This window comes from Osmerus eperlanus, chromosome 15 (genome assembly GCF_963692335.1).
Source record: "Osmerus eperlanus chromosome 15, fOsmEpe2.1, whole genome shotgun sequence".
NCBI lineage: Eukaryota > Metazoa > Chordata > Actinopteri > Osmeriformes > Osmeridae > Osmerus > Osmerus eperlanus.
In genome coordinates this window covers 2,513,448-2,538,449 of record NC_085032.1, presented here as the reverse complement: position 1 = coordinate 2,538,449, position 25,002 = coordinate 2,513,448, and the positions used below count along the sequence as shown (strand labels likewise).

The following is a 25,002-nucleotide window of genomic DNA, read 5'->3' as shown; positions in this document are numbered from 1 at the left end:
CTTTGGCACTTACTTTGGTTGTTCACAATGTGTGCTTCATGTTTTGGCTACTCGCAATGTTTTGTGGCTATCTCGTTGTTATGATCAGTGACCTATGCACTTTGTAAAGCTCTCTCTTGGAAGTCGCTTTGGATAAAAGCGTCTGCTAAATGAATAAATGTAAATGTAAATGTACTTTTCTTCACAAACCATTCAAATAGCTTTTGTGGTAACAAAATGTTTTAGTAAACAGATACTTATACTTATGAGTCAAGCACAAACAGAAAACTGGAAAAGGTTCAATATTTTGAATTACTTTTCTTCACAAACTATTTAAAACTAATGTTTGCAGGGAGTGTTATAAACAGAAACATAATTCTTCAACGGAAAATAAGTGTTTTCAAAACTTGTCCTTTGTTGGATAGTTGTGTCCATCCAATTCCATAAGAATCTTCTGCACAACCTCAAAGGTGTATTTGAGCTCCGGAGGATAGCTCAAGTTAAGTGCATAGACCAGACCAAGCAACATCGCCACAGCAAAAGATACATTGCCCAAATCCCCCATCACTTCCACCCCTTCCAGGACAATCCCAACATCCTCTGGGTCATCGCTGGGCTCTGCACCTTCTCGTCGAATTACGACGATTCCGAAGACAGTCTCTGCCTTAGCCACAGTGCTTTCATTGACGTCCTGTGACAAAAAATGACAAGGACAATTTTATTTCAATATGTGCATTGCATCCCATTGTTATGGCACACACTCTTTACATACTGTACACATACTGTACAGTGATACGTAATAACTGTACAGTAGGCTGCCGCTGATAAATGTTAGTTATTCCATCAGAATAAGGTATATTGTCTCAGTAAAGGAAAAAGCAGTTAAAAGTAAACTGTTATTTTCCGAGTGAGAAAAAGACAAGGACAGGCTGAATCTCAAGCCGGCCCCAATCCCCTCACCCTGTATACTCCTATCCAGGTAAATTAACATACCACTCCCCTCACCCTGTATACTCCTATCCAGGTAAATTAACATACCAGGTATTCCTTCACCAGCTTCTCCGGATCTTCATTCAAGTACACACAGAGACCTTTGAGGATACATTCTCTCCTGACTTCAATGGTGTCAGTCTCAATATGCAGATCAGAGAAGAAAATAACATTTGGAACACCATTTCAACAATTTACCTTAATGGGAAATAGCTGTAGTGCTCAAAGTCAATTCTACAATGGACAGGTTCAGGTCAAGTTTTTGTCACTTTTTCATACCTGGGTTATGGGTGCCTTGATGGTCTTGATTTTTCTCCCTTGAACTCCACCTTTCTTGGCATATGCCTTCATCAGGTTTTCAGAGTGGATATCCAGCTCGGAGAAGAACTTTGACAGTAAATTGATTGTTGTTATTCTCTTAAACTCTGAAGTCACCTACAAAAGAACAAAACGGTAGACAAAACTCAGTTTGACTAGTGTGATGTCACTTTTAGGTACACATTTGATATAGCAGTTCAATCTGTTCGAGACATGTAAATGCATAATACAGTATCTATCTATAGTTTCTTGCATTCCTGAAAATGCCCCCACACCACTTGTCAGAATGCCAACAAAGGCTGCTGTTGCTAGCCTTCAGTAAATCATAATCAGTTTGAGTAACTTCTCATATTCTTTCTGTATTTTATGACACATCCAGTGCAATGGGGATGTTCTTTCGCATTAATTCACTTACCTCACGCACATGGAAGAGAGCTGGCCACCTTGTTTTGAAATCAGCTACCATGGGTGCCTCGAACTACCTCTTGCCTTCTATGCGCAAAGGTCTTGTCCATCATTGCTGCCACCTTGTGCTCATTGTTTCTTTTCTTTACTTCTGAAAGGAGGGCCACTCATCTGTTCTTGTTTCTCCGCTGTTTCACCGGCTGGATAGGTGGGGCAGTAATTCACTTTTTTCGGCTTCTTCACACTATATGCAGGACTGCATTAGCTCTCAGGTTTGTGTTTTAAGGAATTCACAGTAACTTCAGGGCATCCAAGCCATCTGAGCTTTGTTCGGTAGTTAGCAAGTTTGTACTTCAGGCTTGTCTTCCATCCGCCATACCTAGTGACTGAACCTGGCTCTTTCAAACATGGATGTATTGTTACAAGAGCTTCTGCTACCTCATCAAACTCAATGTCAGTGAGGTACACTTTGTACTGGACGATCACTTCAGCTAAGCCATCAAGAAGGGCAGATTTCAGTTTAGTATCAGGATTCAACAAAGCTCCAGTTTCTTTGAAAGCAGCATTGGCTCTGTCCAGCTGTAGCTGAGTATCATAAGCAAACCGGAGCATGGGGAAGACAATGGGCCATGCAGTGGCTCTCGAGGAGGTGGACTCAGGAGAAGACAGTATGTCTGTATCAAATGAGCTACCAGCAGATGAAAGGGAGGAAGAGTCGTCCAGAGGGCGGGATGTGGCAGCAGCTGAGTAGGGAGGTGGTGGAGAGCCACCAAGTTGGGCAGGTGCAACGGAGTTAAAGACAACCTTGATGGAGCTTTTGTCCTGGATGTCTGATGTTGAGTCCAAGTTGGTGAAAACATTCCCAAACTCAGCATCCATGAATTGAAGCCTGAAGTCTCCATTTACTCCACACTGTCTCTTTATTTTATGCATGATTTCGTTGACAGACTCTGGCTTCCCATCTGGAAGGATCAATCCCTGGGAATTGTTTTCTCCCAAAATGATTCTGAGTTTCACTGGAGCAGCCATTTCACAACCGCCTGAATGAGGAAAGAGAAGATTAAGTTTTAACAAGGGTGATCTGATTTTAACAGAGCAATGAGAACAAAAGTATGGAATGCCATGTCCATTAATATGGCTGTGAATTAAATTGGTCTGAATCTGTTATAATTATGCCCAATTGATTTGATAAGGAATCTAAATAAAAGAGCTGGGATTTTTTGGCAGGGGCATTATGAAATCAGTCCCCTGAAATAAAAAGTAACGATAGCCAAATCCTATAAATACTAGGGAGTAATATGGCATTACATACAAAAGGACATATTCAAAATGAAAGATAACACACTTAGCTTTGTTCATCTATGTTTATGTGTCTTTTTAATGTCACCAGTCTTAGAGGTCCAATCCAGTAGTCTGCAAAAGGGTAGTCATCGGCCAGTTCACTAAGTTCAATCAGAACAGTTTCTCTCCCTGGACATACTCAGCTCAAAAGCTCTGAAATGTTCCCTGTACCACCCAGAAAGCCTTCTCACTATAAAACACAGTCTCTCCTCAACAACACAAATCTGAAAAATTTCTCCAAAGTCAGGCAGCCCACTTGTAGACCCATGGGCAACTATCATCCCGTTTCTGAAATGTACACCTTTGTTTGAGACACACTTTTAAAGGTGAACTTCAGTTGTACCAGGGAATTCTTGTTTCAAAACATCAAGATGGACTGTTGAGACGTTTGTAACCTCTAGGGAAGTTTTCTCGAACCTGGATGATCTCAAATGATATGAAATCATAAACTGATGCTTAGTAGCTAGCGAGAGGGGCACGTTTTTAAAGCAATTGGTGTGTCGCACAACCTGCTTAAAAAAACTGTTTGGCCTCAAAACTCCAGAGTCCCACAAGAGGCCCAAACATCCTTATCAGTTGAGGATAGTGCTCTACATAATGATGCTTTGGGAGCAGATTCACATCAGGGAAGAGTTCTTGGAACCTTTCTCTGTGCTCTGACATTTTGCATTCCAGATAGGCAATGGACTCATCTGTGTGTGTTGGAGCAACCACAAGCTCTACAATGTCTTTTAAGACAAACAGTATTTGCCATGCCATTTCACCCTCCGGCACCAGATGCCCAATTATAAACGGAAGTAGTCTTAACAGAGCCCAATTTTCATGGGCATTCCCACCTATTGTTTTCCTAGTTGAAAATGTGTGTGGGATCACATGGGGCCTATTTGTCTTGTCTGCCCACTTGTAAGGGAAATGCAGGATGGATCTGTTGAGGGTTTCAAGATTGAAATATTTCTTGGATATCAGCAACGCCAAACACCGTGCAAGCTCCACCGGCACTATGCCCTCAAAAAGGTCATGCATAATATCTGAAGGATAACCTGTGTGAACACTGAAGTGGGCAAGAGTTTCAGTGATAACACAATGCCCTTTCACCCCAAAACAGCTTGTACCATTCTCCTGAGCTGATTTCACGTGAGTCATGGAGTTCTTTGGTCCTGAGCGTAAATGCACCTGACTTTACCTCTTTTGTTTGGATGTCAGTTTTTTCTCCTGTGCAAAATCGGCAGCTATACAGACTAGAAAAGCTCTCATTAAAACCTGCTATACTGTGAGCCCCCAGGTTATCTGCCGCAACAACCTGAATCGTACCTTTACAGACATCTGCCAAGTAATGGAATGAAAACTCCCTCTTGCTCCAGAGTTTTCATATCTTGGAGAAGAGGATGTAAAACACGGTCATAACCATACTTCTTCACATCATCAGTTTTACACAACACTGCCGAGTAAATTGATAGTGATGAATATGAGCTTGGAGGCAAATTACCCAAAGTCCAGTAGATTCCACAAATCTTATGTTTTCTGCGAGAAGTACCCATAGGATTGCAAACCTCTAAATCATCTATATATAAGCGTAACAAAATTCTCATCTCATCCCCTGACAAAAAACTGTTTTGCTGGAAGTGTGAACCCTCCTGAGGAGATTTATAAGTATGGTGTTCACCACTAAGTCTTTTACTCTTCTGTGATTTTCAACTACCATGTCCACAACATCTTTCTTAAAGAGCTGTTGCAAAGACTTAACTACAGGCACATACTGAAAACCTTTGTTTTCCTTGGCTTCAAGAATGTATTCAATGGGTTCTACCACGTTAAAGATCTTTTTATAATACTGGTTGCGAAGATAAGCTGAACTTAGGGGACCCCCATTCTCTATGGCTTTGAGCAATGGGTTAGACGTGCAGAGAGCAGTGGCTACCTCTGTTACCACAGACCTGTCAGTTGTGGGACTATGTTTCTGAAATACCCCTTCAAGAAAGTCAATAGAGAGGGGTAATGTTGCTGAACTTAACAAGTAGTGCAGTTCCTCCAAAAACTCAATTTTCGTGCCTGGCACATGTGCAAAATGCTGTAACTTGAGCAACACTGCAGCAAAATTATTCTCAATTACTTCCGGCAAGTTCTGAGTTACATCCACATCACTATTTGAACATGAATTTTCTGCTTCAACTGCAGAGTGATGTTGATTACCTGCATCCTCCTCAGGATTATTAGAAGATTCTTGTGAAACTCGAGTGGTTATAACAACGTCTGGCTTGAAATCTTTCAATGTATGTGGATTGTGTTTTTTGTTCTTGTGAGAGTGAATGATATGAGTGAGGATATGTTCTGTATATATCTGTCTGAAAACTGCAACCCCCAAACATACAAGCAACAGTTTCATTAGTCTTCAAATGAGTGTTAATGTGTGAAAAATAATCCTTCTCTGTAGGAAGATTGCTACATGTGCACAAATGGCAACTATATGTTGATAATTCCTGCAGCTCCCGAGTGGTTTGTTTAGGATGGACTCTACTTAAATGAATGTGCAAAGCATTCCATGTCATAAAAGTACATGGGCAGTTTGTGTGTGTGCATGGGTAACGTTGTGTAGCCGATGTGTATCGGTGAAACTCACTCCTCAGGTATGTAACAGGCCACCCGCATCAACGAATAGCTAGCTTTTCGTTGGCGTAGTTGGTAGTGGTGGCGCTTGGGAAGCCAGAGGTGGTAAGTTCGAACCCAGTGCGGGACGATTTGCCCGATACCTCTGACGGAGCTTGCAAGACCACGTCTGTTACACTGGTGCCGTGACCCGGATCGCTAGGTTAGCATCAGCTAACCGGCCGGAGTGAGTTTGAGGGGTGAATGTAGCCGATGTGTATCGGTGAAACTCACTCCTCAGGTATGTAACAGGCCACCCGCATCAACGAATAGCTAGCTTTTCGTTGATGCGGGTGGCCGGCTACAGTTGCATATGCCGGTGCTGAAGTCGAAAATGTTTTAGTAGCTCATATCTGCCAGACAGAGATACACTACACACCTTACACCTCCACATCCCCCACCCAAACAAAATAAAACCAACTGGGCAAATAAAGGTTTTGCTGGACCCTAGCATCGTAAGCACTTCCAGTCAGTCAGTCAGACAGACAGACACAGTCACTGTTTTAGCCCAACCACATTCAGGTCTGACAGTACTTACAAATAGCTTTTCAAATTGCACTTGATGATGGCCGATGACCCCCTTTATCAGCAGTAACTAATATTTTGGTTTGCAGAAAGGCACGTTCTGAAAGAGATCAGATAAATAAACACACATTAAGATATTACATTTATCCAAAGTAAAGGTGTACTGGTACATGTATTCAAACTGAAATATTTTGGTATGTGTTTCTTCAATGCAGCGCTGTTTTGAGCACTGCAAAAGCACGTGTGTGCAGAACAATGGCGCATGCGAAATCACCATGAGTTATGGAGAACACAGATAAACTATGAGCAATGAAACCATGACACAGCGGACAAGTTGAAACAGAACTCAACTTAAAAATACTTTCTTAAGTAGTATCTGAAATTTACAACTACAAAACATACATTTTCACATCAGCACAAGCAGCGAAATACAACAGACTGCCGTTTGAGATCGTGTGAGACCTAAGTTTGCCCACGTTTTAACAGACATTTTGACTACCTTTACCGGGGCTTTGAGAATCACCGACTAGAGCCCGACCGATAAAGGATTTTTAAGGCCGATACCGATACAAATATTTGGTGATTTAAAAATCTGATATTCCGATATAGGCCGATATAAAAAAATATAAAAAAATTCCAAAAACACGTAACAAAACAAACTGATTTCCCTAACAGTTATTTGGAGTTTACATTGTCATTTTTAGCAGACGTTCTTATCCAGAGCGACTTACAGTAAGTACAGGGACATTCCCAGAGGCAAGTAGGGTGAAGTGCCTTGTCCAAGGACACAACGTCATTTTACACTGCCGGGAATCGAACCGGCAACCTTCTGATTAATAGCCCGATTCCTTAACCACTCAGCCATCTGACTCCTGTTATTATTTCCTCACTAAAATAATATGATAATGCAGTTTAAAAATTAACGTTCTGATAAATAAAATGTATACAAATACAAACTTAAGATATGAAACTTAAAGTCCTTTGAACAAAAACACAATAATAAAAATTAAAAAAATATATTCATTTATCGGCCATTATAAATGCCGATACCGATAGTTTGGAAAATGCCTAATATCGGCCAATAATATTGGCCCGCCGATATATCGGTCGGGCTCTATCACCGACTGCATTTTCAGGCATGACAGGCATTTAGCGGACATTTTGACCGCATTTACAGGGGCTTTGAGAGCGACTCATTGGCTGTAATTTACCACACGCGGCTTTTGTGCCTACACTCACTTTCGGCGAAAAAACATAAAAATAATCGGCAGGATAACTGTCTAGGAGAGGTAAAATGTGAAACTAATATTCTGTGCAAGGGTCGACAGGCAGCAAATGGTAGAAAAACACTAAGTGCCAGCTAACTAGCTAGGCTAACACCAGCACGTTAGCCAACATGACATCAAAAGGCTGAGAAAAAGACAAGAAAAAAAGAAGCCAAATAGTGCTGAAAATGATGGACAAGCTGCTGATTACTTAATGTACGTCGTTTTGTTAGTATTTAGATGCATGAAAACTGAATTAAACTTACCTTTTCAAAATCAACTCCACGAACCAGACTCCACAAACTCATTCTTCTCACTGCCGTCTTCTCTAACTGCCGTTATTTTCCCGGGCAAGATGGGTTGTGTTCTCGCGTTATCTCGTGATCTCACAAGTCCATAGAGTGCAACATCAGTTTGGCTAGATTTTATCACGTTATCTCAACACGACTGAATCTAACAACTGTAAAGTTGTTGAATTTTATGCAAATCCTACATTATTTAATCACGTTCACCTTTGAAACATGAAACAATATTGTTCAAATGACATGTGACAGTTTTGTGAATTTAATAACCGGCCAGTTTCCTTTTTTTGAGTATATATTTGCTCAGAGGATCACTTGGAAGAACCATTGCTAATTGATATGCAGATGTGCCCTTGGTTAGCATATCCCTGCTACTTAAGTCTTTGTCGTGTTGCAGAACACACTTGAAACACAGTTTTGTTTTTGGTACCACTTTGTTGTGAAGTATGAGAAATATGTTTGTCTAAGATATATTGGAATTTGTGATGTGCTGTGCTGACATAAGACACATTTTTTGTGTACTCAAACAGAGCCCGAATTGTAACAGCTGTCATTCTTTGTCTTAGGCCTGTTAACCTAGTTTGGCAGCAGGCCCCCAGCAGCAGCTCCCCTTTCATTTTGTTGTGCATTTCAAGTTGTTCTTTTGCTATGGTTCACCTTGTTCCACCATGAGGAAACACAGCCAGTGAACTATATTAGAAGTACTAGCTACTTTATTGATCCCATATTAATTCATAAATATATTTTAATGAATGGATGAATGCACTGCCAAATTAAAAAACTAGAGAAACTAGGTCTCTCGGTTTATGCAAATCAGCCACTCCCAGCTGATTTAACCTATTATTTAATAATTTGTGGATCTACTTGTGCTAAAAAGGTTTGTGCTTGTGTATGCTCGATTCTGTGAATGTGTTGCCTGCACTTGGTATGTAAAACATGCCTTTCACCTACGTAACATTTTTCATTATGTCAAATTTATCTGTGTTTGTTTGTGGTTGTGTCTGTGTGCACCTTTGTTTGTGGGAGTTTCAGATCCATACAAACCTGGAGAACTCGTGGAATGAGGAGGAAGTGTGGAGGGTGGAGATGTATGTCTCATTTGGTATTATGAGCCTTGGTCTACTGTCTCTACTGGCCATCACCTCCATTCCCTCAGTCAACAGTGCCCTCAACTGGCGGGAGTTCAGCTTCATACAGGTACTGCACTGTTATGAAGAAACTGTATGATGACAGTCTTAGGCCGAATCCCAATACTACCCCTTTACCCAAGCCCTTAGTTTTGCGCATTCACGTGAGAGCAAGTGGTGTCCCCATACTCTTTTTGAGTTAGGGGTATGGCTAAGACGAAGGGGTATACACCCCTTAAAACCAAGTGAAAACGGGAGCTTACTTGAAACCTAGGGCTATGTGAATCCTGCATTTTCCAGTTTAAACAGTCCTGTTCAGGACTGTTTAAATGTTTTAAAAAATCGCTAGATTGCTACGCTAATGTTACATTGCTGATTTGCACAACAGTCCCCCATTTCTCTGATTAGCCTTGAATGGACTCCATGCATGTCTAAGTTTTAATTAAACTCCATTAGCAGCGAATTGCAAACAAATTTTGTTTGATATCGGTGCATAACACTACTTGCTTTGCATGGTGTCTCATTTCATAGGGCTTTGTAGCCCTTTCCCCTCAGTTTCGAGACACAAGGGCTAGGGGTAAACTAAGGGCTAGGGGTAAGGGGTAGGGATAAGACAGAGTATTGGGATTCGGCCTTAGAGTGGCTAAATATACCAAGCAAAAAGCAAAGTGGACATTTTAGATTTGATTAAATGTAATCCAATTTCAGTGTATAAACAATAGTACAATACATAGTATATACATAGTTATTACACACTTTATTTTAGGGCAATTGTAGGCAATTGCAATATCATACATTCTACTTGTGGTATGTAATATATGAATCCTGGCAATTAAGTTTCAGCAGTATAAACAACATATAATAATGTTATGTTATGCCTGTGTCCATGACAGTCCACCCTTGGCTACATTGCACTGCTCATTGCCACATTCCATGTCCTGCTTTTTGGCTGGAAGCAGGCCTTTGAGGAAGACGCCTACAGGTTCTATCTGCCGCCCAGCTTTGCAGTGTCTGTAGCCCTACCCGTGTGTGTCATCCTGGGAAAAGTGTTCCTGCTGCTCCCCTGTGTTGCCTGTAAGCTCCACAGGATCCGTAGGGGCTATGAAACCAAACACACCGAAAATAACTTCAACACAGTGGTGTCAGCCACTCACATCTCACCTGAGAGGGTGACCATCATGTGACCAATGTTGTCATTTATTTAGATTCCTCCATTAGCTGCTATGTCATATACTTTATATTGATCATGATTATGGACTGCCATTAGTTGCATAGGCCATTACAGACTATTTGCATTCTTATTTGGTTTGTTATCAACTGCAATAACAACCATCTCTCTTCTTGCTGGAGACATGTGCTTTTGGCCTACAGTTTGTGCACTAAAAGAGCCCCTTAAAAGCCCCTCATTCGAGCTACTTTCTTTCTTACAAGCTTGCAAGAAGTGTGCAATACAATGCACTATACAAACTTCCCTTGCTTAACCCACTATATGTACAGTTCAGGGATGTACGTTTGATTACAGCTTAGGCAGGGACATCAAAAGAAAATGTGAGCAACAACAAAAAAATGCTTCTGTAAAATAATACGTTGGAGTCATGATTTTATTATGTTTGAGTCAAAATGAGATGCATGTTTTCTCCACTGGTAGGGCACCCAGAGGGCACTGCATTATGTTTAATCCACTGAAAGAGCACCCTAGAAGGTCTTTTATAAAAAATATTTCACACATAGGGGCACCCTAGAGTAGCCTGGTCCTAACCAGACTCTCGTACATTTAATTTGTACAGAGAGTCTGACCTCGCTCCATTGACAAGCGTTGACTTCCTTGTAGGCGGGTACTCTGTTGAAGTTTAAAACTATTGGATCTGCCCAGAGCCACTCTGATCTGCCATAACCAATCGCTAGCGTTCGCCTTAGCCAATTCCTTCACCACTACTGTAACAGAGCTAGCTGCCGTAGCTGGAAAATCAAACTGTTCCCAAACCACGTGGGGAGGAGGGCCACAACATCATGGCCACCAACAAAACTCAGCAAAAGTTGTTCTTGCTCCGGCTTTAGCTTATGGATATTCGGCAGCGTTGCTACAACGGACTGAATGGCTTTGCTTGCATCTTTCTCCGCCGCCATTACGGAACTACAACACAAACTAGCGCACAACATCACATCATCGTTCTCAGCCACTCCCTCTGTTCGCTGATTGGCCGGTAGAAAATTAACTGGAGACATCTGACTTAGTTACGTATCTCATGACCAGACCTAGTACAGAAGCAAAATAAAAATTGAGAGGAAGTACGTAGGAGGGCAGATCCAGGCTAACCCTCTAGGGTTAGCAGGCTAACCCAGGCTAACCCTCTAGGGTTAGCCTGGATTACGCATTTACTGCATTACGGTTACTGCATTACGTTTCTTTAGGGATGCACCGATCCAGATTTTTGGGGTTCGGCTGAATACCGAATCCACTGGTTAAAATTCGGCTGAATCCGAAACCGAATACCGAATCATACTCCCATCCTGAGTCCATTAACACAGTAAACACATTAAAGAAGTAAACAACGTCCACAGCAGGTTTTTTTTAAATGTTTTTTTTTAGTTTTTTTGTAAAAAAAAGAAAGAAAAAAAAAGAATAGGCAACATTATGCCAGGAAGACAAGTGGGAAAAACTATTTTGACAATTACCATATGCCTATGTTTACCATATCTCAAGATCCAATCAATATCCAAAATATTAGCCTTTTAGATTTCTTGAATTTCTTTCAGATGAGACAAATCGGCATTGCAAATTGAACATGTAGCTCGACTGGAATCGCCTTCTTTTGACTGAAAGTAGGCTACTGCCGAACAACACTTTTTCTGCTCACAAGTTCCATTTTCACTTTTTCTCAGCCTACTGCATTGAACGGTCCACCGACGTAAACACCTTCTTGTAATCAACGGCGGCATCATTATGTCGACCAGCGTAGCGCGCGTAGTGCAAGCGTAGGGTTCGGTGGAAAAAAATTCTAAGGTTTGGCCGAAACCGAACCCCGTCAAAAAGCCCAATATTCGTCCGAAACCGAATCCTGGATTCGGTGCATCCCTAGTTTCTTTCCACAGGTAGGGCAGCCTAGAAGGGATTTGATCACGTTTTCTTGCACACTGGGCCACCATATGTTTAATCTACCATAGGGCATCCAAGAGGGCACTTTTGCTAACGTGGTTGGCACCAGGGGGGGCGACCGCCCCCTGAGTCCACCACTGACATAACCAGGGAAATGGAAAGGATAAGTGTCCACCTGGATAGTGCTGTATCAAAGATGGGAATCCATGCATTAACTTACCGGTCAAGACAGAAATTATTGTAATCATATTTGATAGCAGAAGTTACATTAAGTGTCTTGTGTAGACACAGCTTGCCCTACCATTGTAAGATGTGTAGTACCAGTCAAACATTTGAACACTTATTAATTCAATTTCTAATGTTTCATGTGGTATGTAATAAAGTATACAAATATATTTTTGGGATCAGGGGTACTCAAAGAATGACAAGGGTGTGCAAAGTTGTCATCAAGGCAAAGGGTGCCTATTTTGAAGAATCTCAACTATAAAATATGTATTTCTATTTATTTGACACATACTTTTGGTTGTACACTATAATTTTTTTAAATAGGAAACCCTTGAAATAGATGTAGACACTTTTTTAAATTGATACTGTATGTGTTTTCCTCTTGATGTTAGTCATCCTTGTGCTATGTGATCAAATCTTAAAAACAATGGCGCACACTACCATTGTTATTTATTCCAACTAAATAATCAACATAAATGTTCACAATAATATTTTTTTGCTAATGATGTATAACTGTGCTGGTTCTAAGGTGAGTAAGGCAGGCCATAAATGTGATTGTGTGACTTTGTATGTTACCATTAAAGATCCTGTAAAGTGGAATTGAAAATGAGTTTTAAGTTCATCACACCACAGAAGAATGTGTTGTTAACTACCTACGGTGGCCGGCATGTGCAAACGCGCTGCAAATTAAGAAAACACATGCAAATAGACAAAACACAAGCAAATTAAGAAAACATCTTCATGAATTTGACAACACATGCGCAGCATTCAGCAAACAAGCTGCAAATACACACAACACAACCAAATACATAAACGTGTTGCAAAAACGAAAGCACGCAAACCAAAAACGCTGCAAATACATAAACGCGTTGCAAAAACGAAAGCACGCAAACCAAAAACGCTGCAAATACATAAACGCGTTGCACGTGTCAACTTCCGTTGTGAAAACTGGATTCAGCGTTTTTGGTTTGCGTGCTTTCGTTTTAGCAACGCGTTTATGTATTTGCAGCGTTTGTATTTGCAGCCCTTTTGGTTTGCGTGCTTTCGTTTTTGCAAAGCGTTTATGTATTTGCAGCGCGTTTATGTATTTGGTTGTGTTGTGTGTATTTGCAGCGCGTTTGCTGCGCATGTGTTGTCAAATTCATGAAGATGTTTTCTTAATTTGCTTGTGTTTTGTCTATTTGCATGTGTTTTCTTAATTTGCAGCGCGTTTGCACGTCGGCCACCGTAACTACCCATCCAAATTAAAAAAAAAAAAAAAACACAGACAAGTATGTTAAATTAGGCTTTAAAATTGTGAGAAACTCAGCAGTCTTCTCTGAGACTGGGGGGGCGTGTCGCCTAAAGGAGCTGAATCTCCGCCCCCTCGAATTTATTGAATTTAGCAACAACAGCAACACTAGCTACATCAATTGCAGATATCAGAACCGACCTACCTGCAGTCTGAGTGTTTTATGTATTAATTACTTTGTCTTTGCATCGTACCAGCTGAGTAACAGAATGCAACCGTCTGTGATCTGACTTAGATAGGTCGCTGTGACGTAGATCGGTCGGGTTTTGGCTCCGCCTATACAAAACCGTATCTGAAAACGGAAAAGAAACTGTTCAACATTCTAACTCCACATTTCAATGCGACAAAGTTTTTGCGCTTTGCACATGCTCTCACGGACTCATTTCACACATATATAATGTACTGAGAAGCAAATCATGGAATTTGCTTTACAGGATCTTTAACAATAGGGGTGAGGGAGGGAGGGATTCAGGTGGCTGAGTTAGTAATCTGAAGGTTGCCAGTTTGATTCCCGGCTGTGCAAAATTATGTTATGTCCTTGGGCAAGGCACTTCTGTTGGAAAAATTTAAGATGTAACTGTTATCCTGTATAAGAATGATTCTGTGTTCCTTGTGTGCAGAGAGGCCTACCCCCAAATCTGAACTCTTGAGTAACACTAGGCTTACGTAAACAAGGGGACCTGGGCTTGATCACAATCTTACTGGAGAGGCCATAAAAGAGTTGGTCAAGCTTAGAGGGGTCAGAGAGCGCACACACTCAAACATGCACGCACACACACACACGCCAGGTCTATGCAAGGGAGCCAATGAAGAGCCATGGGACATTTGCATGCCTTTGTTTTAACCAATGACTGTCGAGCGGTTCTGTTTAAATAGCTAGCTAGCACAACATGCTAGCAGACAAACTTTGTAGCACAATGGCGTGTGATGTTTTGTCTCCTTGCGGCCGCAAGCAATAAAGCTTTCTTAACTTGTTCACCAACTGACTGTGCAATCAGGGGCGTAGCCACGTGGTGGCCAGGGGGGGCCACGGCCACCCCAACGTCACAACTTTTTTTTAAATTTACCTTCCTGGACAGAAACGGTATAAAGCTGAAATAAATGGATTAGTATTTTTTTTATAAAGTCGTCTTATATTGGCATTTGTCACTTATGCTACAAGCCCCATATTTGCAACATGTTGGGCCACGCCCCCATCAACAGCGCAAGACACAAACCAACGTACCTGCATTCTGACAGCGCTTCAATGGAGACTAGCAGTTAACCACTGGATACCGTTAGAAAACTGCTGCTCTGAGTGATGCAGTGTGTGAGTTTTAAAATAGTAGTTTTTGACAATCAAGTGCCACCCCAAATAAAAGACTGGCCAGAGCTGGCCCCCCAGAAATAATGTCCTGGCTACACCCCTGTGTGCAATGCTTGATAGATTAATATTTCTGACATAATGGTCCTTCGAGCCGGATTACAACATCCTTTCCATCATCTTACAAGAACTGAAATCATGCAGACGTGCACGATGGAGAACCTCGCAGCTAAACATAGCTGTTTAGAAAGAGGTTCGTTTTTTTCTTTCTGGGGGATGGTGGAAATGTGACGGAATTCTGGACTAGCTATGAGGCACAGCTTTCGATGGACAAGGTAAGAATACAAAGAAAAAATCCACAGGGGTTGTTAAAGACGCACTGAGGTCCTATTAGCTGAGACCCGGTGAAAGACCCAGTGAAGCTAGTATGGTATCCTATTTTACTAAGACCTAGTGATCGATGACGTATCAAAAGTGATGCCGTAGCAGAAATACCCGGTGAAGTAAATAGGCTGTGTCGTATGTACAGAGACCTAGTCATTTGTGACGTATCAGTGAAAAAACTGATGAGGAGCTTAACCCTTGTGTTCTCTTCGGGTCATTCTGACCCATCAGTCATTGTTACCCACCGTCGTATTGTGACAACTTTACCGCATACAAAAACAAAGTGAAGCATTTTCTTTTAACCGTCGGGCTGTCTCAGACCCTCCACATTGCGAAGGTTAAAAGAAAATGATTTTTATTTGTTTTTGTATTGGGTAAAATTGGGTAAACACAACGATGGTTCGTTATGAACCTTTGGGTCATGTGACCCGAAGGCAGCACAAGGGTTAAAGACCTAGTGAAGTACATAGCACAGTTCAGAGTCGATTTGAGGAAGACTACCTTAATAAACCTCTGTGCCGCATGTAAAAGATTGAACCAGTCCGAGAGAGACTGAAGCGCGATTGTTGTTAGGCCTAAGGGCAAAGGTGCTACATATGTGTGTTTATTGCTGCCGAGATGATGTGTTGAAATGTGTTGGGTTTGGTGGTATTAATATTTACCTATTTAAATGGACTTTAAGTTGGCTCGTCCAACCAGAATTCTAATACATGTGTAAACTGTCATTTTCTGACGAGTAATCTTAGGTGCATGTAGACCGGATCCCAAGTTTTTATGTTGAAGTTAAAATAGTACTAATAGTTGATAGAATTGTAAATATCGAAGTTCTGTTGTAAATATAACCATGGGTAATTGTTTTACATGTTGTAAGAGGGTAGAATTGTCCCTAGAAAGAAATCAGAAGGCAGACATGATTCTAGCGAATTTGCCAGTCCGCTGTCTGTTGAACAAAGTCTTTTACAAATTGCTAGGATAGCTTTTGGATCTGAGAGGAAAAGATCCAGGCTGTGGCTTTGTTAGGTATAGCTAATGGCTAACTACTCTCCGGTGAAAACGTGGAGGAAGTGCATTCTGCTCTGTCCTGAGACAAAGGAGAGTCCAGGAAGTTAGATTTGCAACTATGGCGACGACAATTGTAGCTAACAAACTTACAGACAGACTCAACAGCGATGGCGGCGGGTACAGGCTAGTAAAGGAATTGCAGCTTGACATTTGAGATCCAGGATAAGTAACCGCATGACACATGCGCAGACATAAATTGAGAAATTTACAAATACGTAAATTTAGAGAAATAGACGAATGTGGAGCGAATTTTGCATACTGATTTGATTTTATTAAAGATGTTAGGTGATGAGTATTTTGATACATTTGCTAACAAGGTTTTTGGTTGTTTGAGTAGGCTACAAGTTACATGAGTTTCAGAAATTCCGAGGAAAGGTGGGGGCTAAAATAGAGTCCTGTTACGTTGAGATCTTATAAAGGTGATCCGAGAGGGTATGGTTCTGCATAATTATGTGAGTATTAAATGTTGAGAGATGTGTTCGTTTAGATGAATTCGAAGTTTGGTGGTTAACAAATGCGTGATCAACATTTGTTCTAAATCCTAGTCAAACAAGGAGTTTTTTTGAAGCCTTTCCGACCAGAACTTGTATTTATAAGCGGAAAATCTGTGATGTGTGGCGGTATTCAATAAAAATGCAGAAATTAAACCCCTGGTTCATAAATCAGTTCTAGTTAAATTGGAAGTTATACTAGAGCAAAATTAAGTGGATAGAAGGTAAACGCCAACCATCTGGGTTGTTCAAAGGAAAAAAGGGGAAAAAAATTGTCCCAAAGCGCGCTGCTGTTTGTCTTGAGTTCCAACACGCGCTGAGAGGCTGTTTATTTGATTCGAGTTTGAAACGCGCGCTGATAGATATTATCTGAGTTGATTCATTGAGTACAAACAAAGAGTAATTGAGAAACGATAAGTGTTACATTAAACCATAGGCTATACAAACTACAAAATATTCAACTTAAATATTTTCATTTTGGGTTAATTTGGTCAGCAAATTTAGAATTGAGAAAGTTGTCTGTGCATTGCGCATGCTGAGGGCGTAATGGCTGGCAAATAATATAGACATATTCAAAGTAGTGTTCTGTATTACATGCTTTGATAAGACTTTTGAGAAGTTAAAGAGTAAGGTTTTGTGTTTTACGGGCTTATGTACACTTGGTAAATTGTGAACTTACAGGTTTAAAAAGAAAAAGGGAGCAATTTGAGTTATATTTTCTTTTGTCTTAAAGGCATTGTTTGATAAATGGATTGACGTGGTGACGAATACTAGCATGAGTGACGCAGATGTGGGAGCAGTTTTAAAGATCCTGTAAAGTGGACCTGGAAACGAGTTTTAAGTTCGCCACACCACAGAATAATGTGTTATTAACTACCCATCCAAATTCGAATGAAAAAATAACACCGACAAGTATGTTAAATTAGGCTGTGAAATTGTGAAAAAATCAGCAGTCTTCTCTGCTAGAGACTGGGGGGGCGTGTCGCCTGAAGGAGCTGAAGCTCCGCCCCTCGCTGCCTAGTGCCTACCTCCGACCCAGATAATGGACACTATGTCAAGCCGAACAAAACCGTATAGAATTACAATTTATTTGTTCAATGAGTGAAACATACAGATGCATATAAATGAAATCTTCCCGTGAGCTGTAACAGTAAAAATGGACACCAGAGACAGCAGACAGTGAGTTCTCCAACTAGGCTACTTCTAACACATTAGCTACCATTTCACCAATATACCATCATTCTACACCGAGTAGCCTAATATCAATTTAGCGGTTTGCACTAACTCATAGCAGAGATACCTCTGGAAAAGTTATCTAGTATAATTATAACAAGCACACAGAACTGAGTGATGAACTGCTGGCGGCGGTGGATGGTCCAGGTGCGACCGGAGGCTGAACAGCCAGAGGGGCGATGCTCGGTACGGCTCCGCGCTGCAAAAGAAGCCGTGTGTTGGTGAACCCTGTCTGTCTCTGGTCCATGTTAAACTGTCCGCTGTGAAATGGTCAGGGCAGAGGCGGCTGTTGGAGTTTATCCGAAGCTTTCCATGAGCGTGGCTCTTCACAAAATCTATCCACCTATTTTTCCTTTCATTATCAATAGGGAACTTAAATGGCGTTGCAGCGCAGCTGGAGTTCTTGCATCATGGGAAGATGCAGTTGCGGGTGGTGGGAGACATCCAGAAGCTAGCTAGCTAGCTGATGTAGGCTACAATAACAGTACAGCAGGAGGAGCCATTCAGTGATCTGATGTAGATAGGGCGAAATGACGTAGATAGGGCATTTTTTGGCTCCGCCCATTAAAACCTGATCTGAAAACGGAAGAGAAACTGTTCTTCGGTTTAACTCCACATTTCAGTGTGACAAGTTTTAGCGCTTTGCACATGCTTTCAGGAACTAATTTCACACGTATATAATGTACTTAAAAGCAAAACATGGAATTTACTTTACAGGATCTTTAACTGTCCGAACATGGATTTCATGAAACAAAATTATGATAACGATAGTTTAAAGCAAATTCAAATGTGGTCAGATAACTAGTAAGAGGCTCATTTTGAAATCAAACGGTAAGATTCATTCGATAATTGCAACCTTGGGAACTTATGGGAAGTTTTTGTGTTCAGAACAGAAAGGGAATGTATTTTGTTTAGGGGTTTGATTTTATTTGAAATTGTAACTTTATTACAATCTACATCTGATTTTAATAACCATGTGCACATCAAATATCCATTGACATGGAATCAATTGATGGCATTTTTCCAGTTTGGGTTATTTTAAAGCGCTGTGTTTTTCACTAATGTTTTATTTTGGTTTAAGGAAATGTGAAAAATTGAGGACGTGATTAGAAGGTTACATGAAAGATTGGTTTAGAGTGGATCATGGAATGTTATGAAATGAAACAAGAGAACGTTTTCTGGATGTGAAGAGATGATTGGTTTAAACGCTGATGTTCTAAGAAGGGAAGTATGCATATACTTTGAAGGTATATGGGCTAACATTTTAAGTCAAAATAGTCAAATCTAGGGTTTTTAAGAGTTTTGATAAAGGTATTAGATGCAATTTGGTTATTAAATGAGAAAGAGAAAATAACTACAATGTACTTTTATTTGGAGTTTGATTGTCATTTTGATTTTAAGTTTTATTTGGATGTTTTATCAAGAGCCTGGCATACTGTTTGGGATAAACAGTTAGGCTGTGATAAGGTTGTATTAGTGCATAAAGAGGGTTATTATAACCTTTGTTCTGAAATAATTTGTGAAGACTCATCAAGTCTGATAAATTGCGGTTATGATGGTTTCAGCTAATTAGCTCGTTTTGAACTGCAGCAAAACGAGTTATGAAGTTCTACCTACCTATCCTATATTCATCAGTCATTTCGGTAACACTTTAGAATAATGGTCCGTTGTTAATGAGTAGCTATGCAGGAAGTAATAGGTAGTTCTACATTAACACCAAATTTAATGCTATTAACTAATATGGAACCAAGATTAACTAAGCAGTAAGTAATAGCTAATTTACAACAAAGGTAGTTCCTTGGTAGGTATTTGGATATTACTAAATAAATGTATCCTCTTGAAAACTACTTGTGAACTATGACCAATTAAGAAAGAATAACCAATTAATTACTAATCACAAAAGTAACATGTCTAAAAAGTGAACAATTTGGTTGTTTTACTCTGAACATGGTCATAACTTTTCAGAAGCTTGTGCCTCAAATGGGTTCTTTGTGGAAACCAGTTTATGAATATTATATCCCCCCAAATACGTTAGCTACAGGTTGAGATTGTGACTACTCTTACCAAAGGATGGACGTATGTTATCTGTTTATTTCAAACTTAAACATGGTATAATACAAATAATGATAATTTGTTTAACATTTTTAATAATTAGGAAGTGATGCTGACACTCATGATTGGATTCGTTTACTATTATGAGCTCTTGAGTGTCAGTTAAATGTCTCTGACTCCAAACAACCACCTTTGTTACAGTAGTCGCCTGAGGAGGACTTCTCTTTAGGATATGAATATAAACATTGATGTTCTCTTGTCAAAAACTATTTGCATCCTGCATTTATGTTGCGATAAGCGCAAAACCACATCTTCCAGATTACAATGTTTGTTAGAATATCACTAGTGCCTCACATAAATGTATGTCTGTACCGTATGTGTCAAATATAAAATTAGACTTATTATAGGCCTATTACTTATGAAAACCAGTATAACTCCTCACTAATTACTCAAGCGTCACCTTGTCATCCTGCAGGAACTACTTGTGATGTGGACCATTATTTTAAAGTGACAAATCAAATCAAATTTATTTGTATAGCCCTTTTTACACGCAAGCATGTCACAGAGGGCTTCACATATGCCCATAGAACTGCCCCTCAACCAACCTAAACCCTCAAGGAAGACAAGGAAAAACTCCCAAAAAACTCTCAACAGGAGAAAAAAAATGGAAGAAACCTTGGGAGGAGCAATTCAGAGAGGGATCCCCTCCTCCAGAGACGGTTGGTGGGAGAGAGGAGCAGAACACAGGCTAAACATAGTCATACAGTGTCGATGGGTTTTTAAAACACCAAAATCCATTATTCAACTTTATAGATGTAGGACAGGACCGGGAGACTCGCGACCAGGTCCAGCGTTGGCTGACCGACGACCAGGCAGGTGCTGACAACTCAAACCCCCCACACCACAAGGGATGTGTGTGGGGGGGGACAGAGAGAGGAGAGCAGGGATTAGAGAATGCCAGGAGCAGCTAACAGTTACAGTCATAATAGAATGAGATCCCCACCGGTCAAGTGTGGACTGGTGCAGCAATTTAACAGAGCAAAAAAAAAGGGGAATTTGATGCAACCCCACACACCAAGACAGCGACAGCCCCCCTCATTTGGAACATGAAATCTGTTCCAGGGGAAGAGAACTCTAAAATAAGTTATACTTAAAGAATAAGGATGGAAACAACCCGTCCCCCGTTGCCTCCAACTAGTAACATACTTACCTTTAACAGTCGTAGAATTGACTAAACAATAACGTTTTTAACCTAATTTTAAACGTCGAAACAGTATCAGACTCCCTAATTGAGACGGGTAGTTTATTCCAGAGAAGAGGCGCTCTATATGAGAACGCCCTACCTCCAGCTGTTTTTTTCTTAATTTTGGGAACCACCAGATAGCCGGCATCTTGAGATCTAAGTGTCCTTGCGGGGCAATAGGGTGCAAGGAGACCGGAGAGGTACAGTGGTGCCAATCCATGCAGAGATTTGTAGGTTAGTAGTAGAACTTTGAAGTCAGCTCTGGCTTGGATAGGGAGCCAGTGTAGAGAGACAAGAGTAGATGTTATGTGATCAAACTTTCTTGTTCTGGTCAATAGTCTAGCAGCAGCATTTTGCACCCGCTGTAAATTTTTTAGGTGGGTAATTGGGAAGCCAGAGAACAACACATTGCAATAGTCCAATCGGGACGTAACAAATGCATGTATTAGTTTTTCCGCATCATCCTTTGAGAGAAATTTTCGTATTTTGGCAATATTACGTAGATGGAAAAATGCAGTTCTAGTAATTTGCTTAATATGGTACTCAAACGAAAGGTCTGGGTCCATTGTGACTCCTAAATTTTTTACTAGCTGGCTTTGAGAGACTTTGACGCCGTCTAGGTCTAAGGTCAGATTGGAAAAATTATTTCTATATTTTTTAGGACCGAAAATTTGAACCTCGGTTTTATCCGAATTTAGAAGAAGGAAATTTGCAGTCATCCAAGCTCTCAACCTAGAAACACATTTTTCCATAGCATGTGGAAATTCTCCAGACTTTATAGACATATATAGCTGAGTATCATCTGCATAACAGTGAAAATTTACCCCAGAGCTTGTAATTAGGTTTCCTAAAGGCAGCATATAGATAGAAAATAACAGAGGGCCTAGAACTGAACCCTGTGGTACTCCGTATTTTACAGTGGAGCTCCTGGATGAGCAGCCATCATAGTGGACATATTGTGATCTATCGGATAGATACGATCTAAACCACTGAAGTGATGTACCAGAAATCCCAACATAGTTCTCCATACGTTCCAAGAGAATCTCATGATCCACCGTGTCAAAAGCTGCACTTAGGTCTAGAAGAACCAGGACAGAGAAAGAACCCGCGTCAGAGGCTAACAGTAGATCATTGACTACCTTGGCTAATGCAGTTTCAGTGCTGTGGTGGAGACGAAATCCAGACTGGAGAGGTTCATAAAGCTGATTTGAGGAGAGGTGCTCAGTGAGCTGTTGTGCCACAGCCTTCTCTAAAATTTTGGAGATAAATGGCAAATTTGAAATTGGCCTGTAGTTGCTAAGACAACCTGGATCCAGGTTTGGTTTTTTAAGAAGGGGCTTAATAATAGCTTGTTTGAAATCGTTGGGGACTTGGCCAAGTACAATAGATTCATTAATAATACTAAGCATGGTGGTCCAATAATAGGGAGAAGTTCCCTACAGAGTTTGGCAGGGAGAGGATCGAGAAGGCAGCTAGTGGGTTTCGAGGAGTCTATCAGCTCGATGAACGCTTCCATAGAAATAGGGTTAAAGTGAGTGAGAGCCTCAACATGCAGCATGCTTGGTATAGGGGAAAGTTCAGTGTTGATGGCCACTCCTCCAGGACTAGTCTGTAGTTTGTCCCTTATTGCATAATTTTTTTGGTCAAAGAAATCTAAGAAATCATTGGGAGAGAAATCTGAACTAACACAGAGTGTACTTTTCTTAGTGAGATTTGCAACAGTGTCAAATAGGAACTTAGTGTTGTGTTTGTTCTTACTAATCAACCTAGAGAAATAATCTGATCTGGACCTAATGAGGACTTGCTTGTACTCCATTAGGCTGTCCTTCCAGGCCAGCATGTTAACTCCTCACTAATTACTCAAGCGTTACCTTGTCATCATGCAGTAACTACTTGTGATGTGGACCATTATTTTAAAGTGACAAACATGTTAACTCCTCACTAATTACTCAAGAGTTACCTTGTCATGCCGCAGTAACTGTAATCTGGACCATTATTTCAAAGTGAAAAACATGTTAACACCTCACTAACATGTCATCACGCAAGATCTACAACATAAAACAACTGCAGTGATTGGATAACATTTTTTTATTATTATATGCACTGGAAGATTTCCATGAAATCGTAAAAGAAAATAATACATAATGCAAAAATGCACATGTGCATGCAAAAATAAAGCATTTTGTAAAATATGTCTGAATTAAACATTCTTTGTTTGGCACAATGATGAAACCTAGCATTTAAACAAAAATTCTATATTTTGGAATGAAACATTCAACAAACTGTGATGATAAACTGAGTCAAACATAATGGCTAAATAAGTAATAAGTAAGTACATGGCTAACCCTAACCCAAATCAACGTATAGGCCTACTCACTATAATGAGTCTAGCATTGGCCACTATTGCGAAATACAACAGCAACGCAATTCCAAAGAAAATGATGAAGGAAGAAAAAACAAATGGCATGACTGTAAAATAACTTGCTAGATAACCCAATTCAGAGAACAGGAACATGGCCCAAAACGCTAGCTACAGTTGTTGCTAGCTGTAAAGCCAGGCTAGCTGTCGGCTAGCTTGTAAACAGTCCCATTCATAAAAACTTCTCACTAATTCTAAAATTCGAAATTTGCACTAATTCTACAATTCGAAATGTTAGTGAAATTCACCTAGTCGTTGTTGTCGTAAGGGATTATGTTAGCCAAATACTGGATATTTACCATCCATAACAATGTGTCACTGCCAAATGATTTTGCGCTCCAAACTCACTCATTGACATTACACTTGAGTATAGGTTTAGGGAAAACATGACATGGACTTCAGTACAAATAGGTTTCGGTAAGGCAAGTCGACTGGATTTGAAAAATGGACCGGCCGTGATTTGATTTTTCTGAGCTGCAGAAACACCTAATAGCAGACACATCTAAATTGCCCGCATAATCATACAGTGTGAGCAAATATTGGGGAGGACGTGTCCCATAATCATACAGTATGATCAAATATTGGGAGGGGGCGTGTTATAACGTTAATATTCATAAACTGGTTTCCACAAAGAACTAATTTCAGGCACAAGCTTCTGAAATGTTATGACCATGTTAAGAGTAAAAAAAACACAATTGTTCACTTTTTAGACATTACTTTTGTGATTAGTAATTCATTGGTTATTCTTTCTTAATTGGTCATAGTTCACAAGTAGTTCTCAATGAGGATATATTTTTTTAGTAATAATCAAATACCTACCAAGGAACTACCTTTGTACAACATTTGCTATTACTTACTGCTTAGTTAATCTTGGTTACATATTAGTTAATAGTATTAAATTCAGTGTTAATGTAGAACTACCTATTACTTCCTGCATAGCTACTCATTAACAACGGACCATTATTAGGTTCCTCCGGTAGGAGGGAACCTATTGTTATTGTTGGTATTCTTATTATTATTTTTCTTCTCCTTGCGCCCCAATATCTCAAAAAGTCCCTTGTCATAAATTTTCTAATTTGGCACATTGATACTACATCCAAGTGGGTACCCCCACACCAAATATGGGCCACATCGGACCATAGGGGGCGCCACAGGCCACGCCCAAAAGTCCGATTTTCAAAGTGATGGCATTTCCACCCCATTGCTCCAATTCTTCTGAAACTTGGTGTGCATGCCTCATTTTTCATGAGGAACAAAAAAGCCTCAAGGACCCATAAGGTCCGCCATGATGGATTTTCCTGTACTGT

The 25,002-nt window shown here is 40.3% G+C and overlaps 1 protein-coding gene and 1 long non-coding RNA gene across 4 annotated transcripts; one reads left to right on the top strand and one right to left on the bottom strand.

The window, feature by feature from the left end:
• Positions 1–546: 546 nt before the first annotated feature.
• Positions 547–21,066, bottom strand: LOC134035273 (uncharacterized). Of its 2 annotated transcripts, XR_009932332.1 has the most exons (4): positions 20,709–21,066; positions 1,249–1,356; positions 1,018–1,070; positions 547–670 (listed from the first exon to the last, which is right to left on the bottom strand). It is a non-coding gene; the product is annotated as an uncharacterized LOC134035273 (long non-coding RNA). The 2 variants fall into 2 exon arrangements; XR_009932333.1 differs by lacking the exon at positions 1,018–1,070.
• LOC134035271 (metalloreductase STEAP2-like) lies at positions 8,684–10,276 on the top strand. Of its 2 annotated transcripts, none has more exons than XM_062480254.1 (2): positions 8,684–8,965; positions 9,855–10,276. In XM_062480254.1, exons 1-2 carry the CDS (start codon positions 8,705–8,707, stop codon positions 10,077–10,079), a joined length of 486 nt encoding a protein of 161 aa, XP_062336238.1. In that variant the 5' UTR covers positions 8,684–8,704; the 3' UTR covers positions 10,080–10,276. The 2 variants fall into 2 exon arrangements, with proteins under 2 accessions (XP_062336238.1, XP_062336237.1); XM_062480253.1 differs by having other exon boundaries at positions 9,789–10,276.
• Positions 21,067–25,002: the final 3,936 nt, after the last annotated feature.

What these genes read in the sequence shown, in the direction of transcription:
- LOC134035271 (XM_062480253.1), top strand. Translation starts at nt 8,705, where the DNA reads ATGCCTTTCACCTACGTAACATTTTTCATTATGTCAAATTTATCTGTG. An exon ending in GGGAGTTCAGCTTCATACAG is followed by an intron (nt 8,966 to 9,788) that starts GTACTGCACTGT and finishes TGTCCATGACAG; the next exon opens with TCCACCCTTGGCTACATTGC.